The following is a 13,355-nucleotide window of genomic DNA, read 5'->3' as shown; positions in this document are numbered from 1 at the left end:
AAAGTGAATTGCTGAGTTTTCTCCTAGGAGATATTTTTTCATCTTTTGTGTAAAACAACTTTTCAGCTGTCTGCAATTGAAAAAGTACCAAAAAGTAGGTGGCAAAGTACTACCAGAATCATTTTGAGTCTTTTCTTGCTTGCTGGTAGTCTCAAAAGAATTTTATTAACAAGTTTGAAAATATCACCTGGGGAAAACTCAGGAGAAAAAATGAATTGCATATGGGGCCCTGTGTTTTATATGCATACACAAACAAGCTGAAATGAGGCTTGTTATCATTTGCTTCAGTGAGTAGAGCTGAGCTGAAGGAACTTCCTTATTCTCAGTGGAGTTTAACTTTAAATAGTAAATGCTGCGTAGCTGAATCAGAGCTGTTGCGAAACTACAAAACATTAAAAAAGTATGTTGAGAATGTCTTATATAAAGTTGTAATAAATAAACCAAAAATAAATAGCAGATGCACAGGCACTGTTAATTAAATCCAATGCCCCGTAATTAATGGAGGGAACCAGTATAACCACCAGTAATCAGTGTGCTAAACAAACCTACACCTGTTTACTCGGGCTTAGTATAAAAGTATAACACTTGATTAATGATGCCCTAAAAATGAGCTTCAATCAGGTGGATTGACCTGGAGGTGGCCTTGGTTTCTCCCTTCCCAATTAGCTCCCTCTTGTGAACTAAGTGCTCCCTCCGACCAGTGCTTTAGAGGGTGTGGCCAGACCGCAGACCAACTCCACTGTTGGTGGTCATGCCCAGTGTTGTCGGAATTCTGGATCTCCTGCTGCCGGCTAGCCTCTAGTATCTTTAAAGTCGATCTCTCCCGCGGCCCCTGGCTAGCACTGTTTGACCTGAGACCCCCACATCTCTCCAAACATCAGAACTCCCTTTCACATAAAATGCAGGAGATATATCTTCTGGAAATTATTACATTTTTAAGGGGGTGTACCTAGGGGAGGGGAACTGCCACTTCCTCCATGACCATCATTAATATTTTTCACAGTTGAGTATTTTCGGCCACAGGGGAAGCTGGAAGGTGCGTATGGTGCCATGGCATATGTCACAGCACTACTCATAAGACGGGATTGAAAGCATGTTAATAAATACTCAGGTCAGGGATACTTTAAAGCTGAATTAAAACATTGTATTCAAGTAAATAGTAAATAATCCTTTAGAAAGGTGTAGAGCTGTATTTCTCTCGGTCCCTGAATCTCAGAGCTGCAAATTGGGTGATCCAATTTTATATGCCGCTTGTCTTTTACAGGTGTGTAATTTTGAGTTTTGAAGTTATCATTATGACAATTAGATCAGACAAGTTGTATTTTTAGGAGGTCATCAGACAAGTTGTATTTTTAGCAGGGCTGTGGAGTCGGTACAAAAATCATCCAACTCCTCAGTTTATGAAACCACCGACACCGACTCCAGGTACCCAAAATTACTCTGACTCCTCCACTCCAACCCCACAGCTCTGATTTTTAGGTCATCAGACAAGTTGTATGTTTAGGAGGTCATGGATGGAAGCCTACATATTCCCGTCTGTGGTTGGTGTGCCCTCACCTTTGGTAAGTACTGCCTTTTAATATGCTTTCTATCTGTGTTTATAGGTGGAGTGAAGCTTACCAGATGATGGAATTATTGCCATGTCTTTGGGACGGCTTCTTCGTCGAGCTTCCTCCAAGGCCTCCGACCTCCTGACCCTGGGATCTGGGGGAGGAAAATCCTCTTTACTAGATGGAGAGATCATATTCTCTAAAAATAATGTTTGCGTACACCCACCAGAGCTTTTGCAGGATGTCTCATCACACCACCCAGGTCAGGAAAGCTTGAAATCATTTGTATGTCTAAATGCAATTATGTTTGATTCGATTCCTTGAACAGGCACAGCATACGTCACATTTGGATGCAGTTTTGCAGTTTGTTTTTTTACTGGAACAGCTTGCCTGTAGGAATATGTAAAGAAGCAATGCTTAATATTATTGCAAAATATATATATATATATATATATATATATATATATATATATATATATATATATATATATATATATGAAACATGCACAGCAATAAAATGTTAGGTGGCTGCAAAATGTTTTCTTACAAGTGGAATTGTCATCAATTTTTTTTCTCTATAAAAATGAATATGAATCACTATGAGACTGCTTTGTTGTCATTTGAATGCATATTTGCATCTCACTGAAGCTGACTGATATCTCTGCTGGCTGCAGGACAAATTATCAGATGTACTTCTAGAAAAGTAATCAGTGAGCAAATAGATTAGATTAAGTTCTCTGCTTGCCCTGGATACAGAAGTTTTGCTGCCTTGTTTACACATCGTAGACTTCCAACACAATCTGATAGTTCTGCCTAGAAATTACAGGCTTATCAGTTAGCAGCTAAGTGAAGTGTAAAGCTGGCCATACACTAGGCCGATTACCCGCCGATCGACAGCAGATTCGATCACTGGGATCGAATCTGCTGTCAAATCGTTCACGCTAAACGCTAAATTTCGATCGATTTCGGCCCGAAATCGATCGGTCCCGTCAATCGCTCCGTGCGGGAAATTGCCGTCGATCGCCCGCGGTAGGGAGCGCATCGCTAGTGGCGTACGATCGACGCAGGTATACATTACCTGAAGCTGGCTCCCGGGATCTTCTCTGCATCACCTCCCGGCTCCCGACATCCGTGTATAACTTCCTGTGTCACTGCAGTGACAGTGGAAGTACAAATAGAGGGCGCTCTATTTGAACTTCCGCTGTCACTGGAGTGACAGAAAGTTATACGCGGATGCCGTGATGCGGAGAATATGCCCGGGACCAGGCTTCAGGTAATGTATGCGGGGAGGAGGAGGGGGACAGGCTTCAGCTCAGCAGATGGTGAATCGGTTTCAGGCTGAAATCGGTTCACAATCTGTTTGCAGTAAAGGCAGCCATACGATCCCTCTCTGATCAGATTCGATCAGAGAGGGATCTATCTGTTGGTCGAATCTGATGGCCAATCGACCAGTGTATGGCTACCTTAATGCTGGGGATACACTGTACGTTTCCCCCTTATCAATCGAGCTGCTAATGGCTCGATTGATAATTTCCGACAGGTCCGATGTCCCGCCGGATCGATACCCCGCGGGCGGACAATAGCCGGGAGTCGAGCAGAAGATAAGGAAGCGCCCGCGGGGATGAATGGGAATCGATCCGGACGGCAGCGGGGACGAGCGGGGACACGGCGGGAGTTGATCCGGCGGCTAATCGAGCCGCCAGGTCGACCCGTGTATCCCCAGCATTAAGCCTTATACACACGGTACAATTTTTCATCTGATCGACCAGTGATCTGATAAGAAATTGCATCGTGCATAGACATCCAAATTGTTCTCGATTGCAAAATCAATTGGAATCCGATTGGACTGGTCGAAAATTATCTAATAGATCCGTTGATCTGACGGAAAATTGTACCATGTGTACCCAGCTTTAAGCATGCGTTTTAAAGTGGACCTGAACTCTTGCATAAGACAGAAGGAAAACATAGAAAAAATGCACCCTGTATGTATTTAGAGTTTAGCTTGTCTGATTCCTCCTCATCTGTGTCTGATCACAAGTGGTTATTTGATCCCGCAGCTGTGTCAGCTGACTGCCACAGCAGAGAGGCTAATTTATTGCAGAATTTGTATCAGCTGTAACAAAGAAATGTTTTTCTTTAAAGGGTATTATGCTGTTGCTAATCTTGTAGAGCAGAGAGGAAGTTTTGAGTTCAGGCCCACTTTAACCTCTTGAGGACCGCGGTCTTAAACCCCCCTAGTGACCAGGCCATTTTTTGCTAATTAGGCCACTGCAGCTTTAAGGCATCACTGCAGGGCCCATACAATTCAGCATACAAGTTATCCCCGTGCATTTTCAGCCCGATCGCTCCCAGGATATTTTTCTATAAATATTTATTAGTTTTATTTTTAAATAAATTTGGTCTTTTTTTCTTTATTTTTATAGCCCTCCCTCCCCCCGCCAGCCAATCAGCTTGATCGGCTTCAACCTATGACAGCGGATCACTTTTCTGCCGCCCAGGGGGACGGCTGTGTCGCACGGCTGTCCCCAGTACAGCACTGCGCTCTACAGTGTTATTAGACGGCAGTTTCACTGTCTAACAGTCCCTAGCGGCGATCGCCACTGGGAGGCTGATGACGGAGCTCTGCTTTGTCATTGAAGCGGAGATGCGTGCGCATCGGCTCACGCCAACCCCTGCAATCTCCGCCCCTAGCACTTCACGTCCTGGGGCTGCCGCGCTGCTCACGCTGATCGGCGTTGAGCAGTAGTTAGGCAGTTAACACATGAAAACAAGTTGGATGGTTTTGGCTGTTAATTGTGTGTTTTTCATGCTTTAGACTGTAGATGAAACTTGATGACAATACCACTTTAAGGTGACCATACACTAAACAGTTTTTGTAAATAGATGTTTAACAAATGTATAAAAAGCAACAGCAGCCCTGGTAGATATTTGATTAGACATCTCTGATCTTTAGATCCTACTTTTTTCTCCTTTACGTCTCTCCTCCCTGTTCCCCATTCCCAAGTTATTTCCTTCCCCTATTCTCTATCCCATTGACACGCACGCACGCGAATGGGCGCCCGTTTTCGTTACTGAAATTATCATTAATATCTACAGCTATTCCTCGGTTTGTAATGTAAATAGTGGAAATTATCGTAATAAAATATCAGTATGTATTTTACTTCAACTTAACCTAACCCTGCTCTTACACAGAACCCTCCCTTCCTGACGCCTAACCCTAAAACCACTCTTCCTGCCGCATAACCCTAAAACCCACCTATAAATTAACCTAACCCTACTCTTACACAGAACCCTCACTTCCTGACACTTAATCCTAAAACCACCCTTCCTGACGCATAACCCTAAAACCCGCCTACAACTTAACCTAACCCTACTCTTTCAAAGAACCCTCCCTTCCTGACGCCTAACTCTAAAACCCCCCTTCCTGACGCATAACCCTAACCCCCCCAATAACTTAACCTAACCCCACTCTTACAAAGAACCCCAACTTACTGACGCCTAACCCTAAAACCACCCTTCCTGACGCATAACCCTAATCCACTCCCCCATAACTTAACCTAACCCTACTCTTACACAGAACCCTCCCTTCCTGACGCCTAACCCTAAAACCACCCTTCCTAACCTTATAATATTGAAAAGATAAATTTCAAAACTATAACCATTCAGAAATGAATAATTTCGAAATACTAAACATTAAAATTGTCAAAAACTATAACCTCTACTTTTTAAAACAATTAAAAACTATTGCACGCCCAGTTGGGCACCTTATAGCTGATATTTGCATTAGCACCTATGGCAGCGATGGCTAACCTTGGCACTCCAGCTGTGACAAAACTACAAATCCCATCATGCATCTGCCTCCTCGAGTTATGCTTAGAGCTTTCATAGCATTGCAATGCCTCATGGGACTTGTAGTTCCACCACAGCTGGAGTGCCAAGGTTAGCCATCACTGATCTATGGGGTGCCCAAATGTCAATGTCCTGCTCCGGAATAAACTCCATATGTTTCAGTGCTCGCTGGCTGCCACCACCCCAGCTCTACAGTAGCAAAATGTACAGTATTAGGGTGTCATACACATTACCTGTTTCCAGAGCTACATGTCACCCTCCCTTCACTGTAGCAGCACGCCGAGCAGTCTATCTCGACTGCAGTGAAGAGAGGAGGACTTGTCTCTCTGGAAGCAGGTATTGTATGACGCTTCGCTGCCACACCCTGCACTTCACTACTTGAGATGGTTTGTAGGGTTTGATCTATCAGCTATGGACCAGAGATATGAGATAGTTATGTGTTGTCCAAGTGTGACATTTTTCACATTATTGTATTGTTACAGGGTACTTATGCATCTACATGGAGAAAGATGATTCTCTGGGTACCACCTTGATTTTAGCCTGGGTTCCCAACTCTCGTATACAGCGTCAGGATGAAGAGGCCTTGCGTTACATCACTCCCGAGAGTTCCCCCGTCCGGAAAGTTCAGCGCAAAAGAAATCGTCATCTTCCTAAAGCTGCTGTTTCCTCATCTCAGAAGCCGTCTACATTTACCAAAGAAAACCAAGAGAATAGCGCAGGACACAATGCTGCTGGGTCTTTTGCAGAGCAAACTCTCTTTGAAAACTCTGCAGACGGGACAGGTGATGTTATAGAACAGGGTGAGGATGAGAGGTCACTGGACATGTCTTCTGATGAAGTGAGCAAAGACAGCCCTCTGGACTCAGATTCTGATGCATTTTCTTCTCCTTTCTGTTTGTCGCCTATAAGTGAAGCCTTGGGAGAAAGCAGTAATTCAGTGTTCTTGGAGAATGAGAACAGGTAAGTTATAAACTATAATTAGTTACAGTAATTTGTTGATAAGTGTACATGATCGTCACAGAAGACACAGAGTACGTTATTGCCTTCTAAAACCGTATGAGTTAAAGTGAACCTAAACTGCCCCCCCCCCAACACCCCCCCCCCCCCCCCCCTCCACACACACACACACTTACCTGGGGCTTCAACTAGCCCACTGCAGCCACTCTGCATCCACGCCAGCGCAAACCGATCTTCCAGTCCCCCACAGTGATAAAGTTTCGATTTTGGCGATAGAGCCAGTCGCCAGCCACTGTGCCTGCACGGCCTCGATCACGCGTCTGTCGCTGGGAGCTTTTCTCATCCATGCTTGGGCAGGACGCTAACAGTGATCGAGGATGCGCGTGGCCAGGGCTGCGCAAGTGCAGTGGCCATCGACTGGCCAGTCACTGACTTGCTGTGGTGAACTAGAGTATCGGTTACGGTCGGCACAGGGTGGCTGCAGGGGACTAGTAGAAGCCCCAGGTGAGTGAAACTCTTTTTTTTGGGGGGGGGGGGTCAGTTTAACAGATGTTCAGAAATCAAGACCCATAATAATTACTTCAGGACAGAGCCATGCAAATCATTCATCTTTTCACTTGTTAACCAAGCATGCACTAAAACTGCAATTTAAAGGACAACTGAAGTGGAAGGGATATGGAGGCTGCCATGCTCATTTCCTATTAATCAAGCCTGTCTGTCCTGCTGATCCTCTGCCTCTAATACTATAAGCAATGGGCCCTGAACAAGCATGCAGCAGATCAGGTGTTTCTGACACTATTGTCAGATCTGACAAGATTAGCTGCATGCTTGTTTCTAGTGTGATTCAGACACTACTGCAACCAAATAGATCAGCAGGGCTGCCAGGCAACTGGTATTGTTTAAAAGGAAATAGATATGGCAGCCTCCACATACCTCTCGCTACAGTTGTCCTTTAAAGAACCCCTAAAACTTCTGATTTTACATTCATTTTGTACTTCTTGCAGATAGCTAATTCAGGTTTTGTACACTAGAGCATAGTATGGCATTTATATTACTTTGCACATACAACATGGGCATTTTTTGAATGGGCGTGGGGAGATCTAAACATACTCTACTTGATAGCTGAAATTTTAGGCTAACAATACCTCTGCTAGATCTCTTAGGGCCCGTGTCCACTACATGCAGTGCGGTGCGATCACTGCACCGCACTGCGTGCAAACTGCAGCTAACATTAGTCAATGGAACTGTTTCCATTGATGCAAATCTCCGGTCGCGGTATGACGCGGCTGAATTTATGGATGGCATGCTGCAGTTTTCCGCAGTTTGCATCCGAGTCCCATAGTGGGTGTAGTGAGCCGCATCGCGCCGTGTCCTGAACTGCCTGCAGGTTTATGCAGTGCTGTGTGTGCTTGCACCGCACGCTAGCAATGTGGCCAGTGGAAACGGGCCCTTAATATTAAATCCTGCTCCCTCCTGTTATACAGGGATTCCCTCTCCAGTGTGTGACATGATGTGATGGGCATGTCCTTGTTTTGCCACAATGCTCTGTTCACAAACCACATTTCCACCTACTTTGGTGCTCTGGGATCCTGGCAATGTGTCTGGGCGCAGTTAAAGTGAACCAGAGACAAAGCACCCTCATGTATTTTACCATATATATCAGTGAGAACATTACAGAAATCACCTACCCTGCTCTCTGTTTCATCTTTCATTGATCAGCCTGCTTCTAATCAGCCCTGATAAAATCCCAGACTGAGCATTCAGTCTGGCTTTGCTCAGGAATCATTATAGCTGAGTCTGTCTTCTCTGATGTCTTTTCAAGCTGAAGCCTGCCCCCTTTTGGCTCTGATATAATGACTCAGCTATAATGATTCCTGAGCAAAGCCAGTCTGAATGCTCAGTCGGGGATTTTATCAGGGCTGATTAGAAGCAGGCTGAGCAGTGAAAGATGAAACAGAGAGCAGGGTAGTTGTTTTCTCTAATGTTCCCACTGATATATATGGTAAAATACATGAGGGTGCTTCGTCTCTGGTTCACTTTAAGCATAAGTGGGGTCAGGGTAGGACAAGTGAGTGCAAAGCTGGAGGACAGGTTTAGCCATGTAAGGCAAGACGGGTGGGAGATAAGTGTACAGTGGGAGGTATGTGTACAGCACTTGTCTCCCTGTCTTCCTCTAGTGAACAGTAATGGTGCATTTATCCACCTTTACTGTCATCCCCTTTCTCCCCCATTCCCATATCTTCAGGCAGCCTCACACTGCACATCTTGTGGTGAATGCATGCAGTGACATCATGGCGTGCGCTGAGGCTGCCGAGCTGTGGGCACTTCTCCCCAAAACCTGAGTAGCAAAAAAAGGGATGGGAGCAGCAAAACGTGAGGAAAATGGGTGGGTTGGGAGCGCCGTCTTGTGAGCTGCATGTATGGGGAAATCGGAGCAATTCAGGAGGGGTCATAAAGGAAAATCATGTTAGGCTAGAATGAGTTTTTAGGTTTCATAATCTTGTCAGGAAGCATACAGTAAATGGGCAGCACGGTGGCATAAAGGATAGCACTCTCGCCTTACAGCGCAGGGTCCCCATTTTCCTCCCACACCCAGGCCCTCCATTTTCCTCCCACACCCAAAACATACACATAAGTTAATTGGCTCTAGACTGGTAGGGATGAGATGGTTATCTCCTCAGAGAGACTTTTAGTGACAAGACTATGTATTCTGTAAACCATTGCGCTTTATAAATACTAAATAATAATAAATGTATGACACAGCAGTGGGAGAATGCACAACTATCACTAGTGTAAGCAAAAGTAATTTTTGAGACCAAAGTTTGATACTACAGAAAAAAATATCAGACTTTTATCATAACTAGCTGTATAATCCTGTATTTGTCACAAGAGGGCGCTCTGTTCACAGTTTACACTTGATCTGATTGATGCTACAAAACACCACATGATTTTTCTTCAAATGTTTGAAGATGTATACTATGATTAATAAACAATATCCTTACTGCTGCCAAAATGGTTACCAGTGTACAAAACATAGTAAAACACATAAAGAAAAAACATATTTGTTACACTATGTTATTATTTTTTTACTTATAAAGCACCAGCATCAACAGTGATGGGATAAAGATAATATATATACATGGATGTGGAAAATATGAACATACGTTATACAGCAGTACTGAAAGAAGAAGAGAGAGCTCTGCCCATGCAGCCGGGCTTCCAGGGGCATAAAGAGATGATTTACACATTTAGTAGTGATGCATCATGGGAAACCACAGTTGCTCACTGAATTATAGCAAATACCTTCTGTTTTAAAAAGGAAAACATACATTGAGGGCCCTTTCAAACTGGCGCAGTACGGCAAAACTACCACACTGCTACCGCAGCCTAATGTTTCTCTATGGGGGAGTTCACACTGCCCATGTTGCGGTACACTGCGGCAGAAGTGCTCGATGTAAGGTTAGCGCAAAACTACGTTACCGCGCGTCTTCTGCAGCAATCTGCATCAGCCCAGAAGTCATGTTAGTCACGCTGTTTTCATAAGCAGTTGTCGGTGCCACATCGCTGTGTGCATGCGCGGAAGTGTATTTTTACAATATGCCTCCGTGCACTTCCACATACCCTGAAGCAGGAAGTGACCATAAGGGCGCATCACTTCCTACTTGACTGGTGGCCAGACAGGGAGCACCGCGTACTAACGTGGTGTTTCCTGTAGGCCTGTTTTCGGTGCTGACGCCGGTTTACAGTGTGAAACCGGCCTAAGGCTTTTTTTTTTACACTGCAAATCACAATTTGGATTTCCGATTTGTGATTTTCACTGAATACTAGCAACACAGGAAGAAGAATGCAGAAAAAAACACAGCATGCAGGACTTTTTTTTTTTTTTATCGCATCAAAAATCGGAATCACGTGTAAAATCGTATAGTAATCGCACATTGTGTAAAAGAGCCCTCAGTTTTTGATCTCTGTTAGCCCTTTATAGATTACTAGGTTCTGGGTCACCATGAGCTGTCTGGGCATTCCTTAGTACAGCTAATAAATAATATTTAGATATTATTTGTTCATTGTAGTTTTATAACACTTGGTTATTGATTAGTAGTCCTTTAAAGAGAATCTGTAATTATGAAAACCCCCTCTGGGGGATACTTTCCTCAGGAGGAGGTCTGGATCCTAACGAGGCTTCCACTGTCCTCCTCCGGGGGGCCAGGACCCCCGAACTGCAGCAAGGTAAACATTTACCTACCGTGATCCTGCGCAGGCGCAATAGAGGCTCCTTGTTCGGGCTAAGGCGAAAATAGCCGAGCCCGACTGATCCGCTCTCCTGTGCAGGCGCGAGTCCTTTGCTTCTGCGCAGTAGAGTGGATACAATTGGGTTCGGTAATTTCCGCCTTACCTGAACGAAGAGCTGCTAGTGCGCCTGCGCAGGGTCGCGTGAGGTAAATATCCCCGCTTGTCAAGCTGGCTTGTCGAGGAGGTTTCATGGGTGCCAGCGCAGGATCCCCCAGGGTATTGAGGATGGGGAAGCCTCATTGGAACACTGAGTCTTCCCCCTCCCGAGCTAAGTTTTCCCCAGAAGTTTTTTTGTTTATTATTACAGAGTCTCTTTAAGCTTCAGTCAGATCTCAGATGTTGTCCAGATAAGGGGGAAGAGGAGGGAATAAAAGTGAGGGGTTTTTTTTGACAAAATTATCTTTTTTAATTAATAAAAATAAACTGCTAATTGCAGCAGCAATCAGAGACCACCAAAAGAATGCTCTATTAGTGGGAAGAAAAGGAGGTAAAATTCATTTGGGTGCTAAGTTGTATGACTGAGCAATAAACCTCTGAAGTTGTAAAGTGCTAAATTGTAAAAAATGGCCTGGTCACTAGGGGGGTATAAACCTCTAGTCCTCAAGTGGTTATAGGACACATCCGAGGGCATAAAAGTTCTACTTACTCGGGGCTTCCTCCAGCCCCTTGCAGCCGAAATGTCCTTCACCACAGCACTGGTGTCCCGGGGTCCCCTCCGTTGCATATGCCGACCTTGCCAGGTCATCCTCTTCTGCGCCCGCGTGAGTAGGTGGCCGTGCCACTGGTGGTCGCGCTCCGGTGGCCAGTAGCATTCTGCGCAGGCACAGTAGTTCTGTACCTGCGCAGAACGCTCCAGGCCACAAGAGTGCAATCGGAGCAGCCAGGGCAGCCACTGGCACAGGAGATGCCGACCTGGCGAGGACACCAGAGCCAAGGACATAGTGGCTGCCAGGGGCTGGAGGAAGCCCCGGGTAAGTAGATTTTTTTTTCTCTGACATTTACTTTAAAGAGAAGATGAAAATTATCCCCTAGGAGATTACTCAGGAGAAAAAAGTTAATAGTATATGGGCCATCATCTCTAGGGCAGCATTGAAGATCTCTAGCTCTCACCCCAGTCACTCCTGCTGAGAATAACTTCCACTGTTGTTCCCATATAGAAGATATGTAGAGGTTAATACATTCAGCAGCCTTCTGCCAACAAAATTGTACACCCTCTGCCAGTTTTCTCCCTCCCTTATCACTGCAGAGTCTGACAAGAACGCATGCTAACTTCAGAAACTGGAATTGGATTTCGGATACGGAGAATGCTGTGGCCAAGATATCCTCTTAGTGCGGAATGATCACTGTTCCTTGCCATGCTCTGCTGGTTATTGGCAGCCTTAGTACATACAAACTTGGTGTCAGTCAATAGTATACAGAGAGTATAGGAAAATGGTCCATACATTACATGGGGATTTTCAAAACTGTGGGCACCTTTCAAGGGCTCTGTAATTCTGGGCTCAATCTTTTTTACACCAGAAAGTAGGGAAAACTACAGGGGCCTTACAAAACTACAGACACTCTTTGATTTGAACTGGAAAGCTAGAATAGACTTCTGGGACATGAGACGCTAGGACATGTTTTGGGATGCATTGGAAAACTAGTATACAAAATTTGGGGGACTAGAAAGCTTCAATGCACCATAAATAGCACTAAACGTTTCACTGGCCAAACACTGTCTCAAAGTTCCGATGAATGGTTGCCATCCTCCGTCTTTTTTGGTCTTTGCAAGGCCACACATTGTCTTGGTAACACAGTATTTCTACGTTGTAGTTATGCTTCTAGTTGGGCACTCTGCAGTGCAAATAGTACAGGGAGCACTGGAGGCACAAACTTGATCTCTCCATCCACGTAGTGATGACACCATGACAGGGCTCTGCGTGTAGCAGGTAAAATGGGCGAGGCGCAATTGGTTATCTGGGTGCCACCTTGGGCTGCAATGTTATTTACTGGTAATTTAATGGTATGATTGATCTCTGGCTAGCAGCAGTGATTGCTGTGGTGAGTCCAGCTGGAGTTCTAGTGGCAGTGGTTCTTTAGTACTAGCACTAGTATAGCCAGGTGCCAAGTGGGGATGTTAATTTTAGTGACAGAGGCTCGGCTACAGTGGGCGGAGGTTTGTCTTGGTGCTTGGCTAGAGTATAGCTAAGGGGCTACTTTTGGTGCCGGGCTTTTGGGTACAGCAGGCTCTCGGTTAGAGTGTAGGGGGAGCTTAGTGTTAGATGTGCGGGGGTTAGAGTTAGGCGTAGGTGGGGGGTAGTGTTAGGTGTAAGAAGGGAAGGGGTTATGTAAGAATTACTGTAGATTAGTGAAGTTGACAGTAGAATATCGTTAACATTATTTCACATTGCATCTAAAGTAGGGTATGCCTTTTTTCCATGTATACGCTCTGTTTCCCTGTTGACACACAGAACATTGTAGATGTTTGGCTGTTGCTTTTTTCTTCCTTTCTGTGGTGGAGGTTCATTTTGTATGTGCAATGAAAAGATAATGGTGTGACTCATGGATGCCAAACTCTGACGTCTTCTTTTGTGAGTAGTACCGTAATTAGTATGTAAGGTGGTATCGAGGATCTGAAGAAGTCCGAACATTCCTTCAGCATTATTAGACCTGCTCTTGATATATTAGGACTTTTCAGAATAATTTTTAAAAAGCACCTTTTTAAACAGT

General features: G+C 44.8%; 1 protein-coding gene across 5 annotated transcripts in view; it reads left to right on the top strand.

Annotated features, from left to right (window-relative positions):
* The window catches only part of TBC1D16 (TBC1 domain family member 16), a 107,762-nt gene that overhangs the window by 41,491 nt on the left and 52,916 nt on the right, over positions 1-13,355 (top strand). For all 5 annotated transcript variants that reach the window (XM_068263283.1, XM_068263284.1, XM_068263280.1 and 2 more), the window contains exons 2-3: positions 1,605-1,812; positions 5,882-6,359. In XM_068263283.1, the coding sequence (XP_068119384.1) occupies positions 1,641-1,812; positions 5,882-6,359 (650 nt within the window). In that variant the 5' untranslated portion in view covers positions 1,605-1,640. The remainder of the gene's footprint in view (positions 1-1,604; positions 1,813-5,881; positions 6,360-13,355) is intronic.

The sequence above is a fragment of the Hyperolius riggenbachi genome, chromosome 12 (assembly GCF_040937935.1).
Source record: "Hyperolius riggenbachi isolate aHypRig1 chromosome 12, aHypRig1.pri, whole genome shotgun sequence".
Lineage (NCBI taxonomy): Eukaryota > Metazoa > Chordata > Amphibia > Anura > Hyperoliidae > Hyperolius > Hyperolius riggenbachi.
Note: the sequence above shows the minus strand (reverse complement) of the source record. Positions and strands in the feature narration are given on the sequence as shown.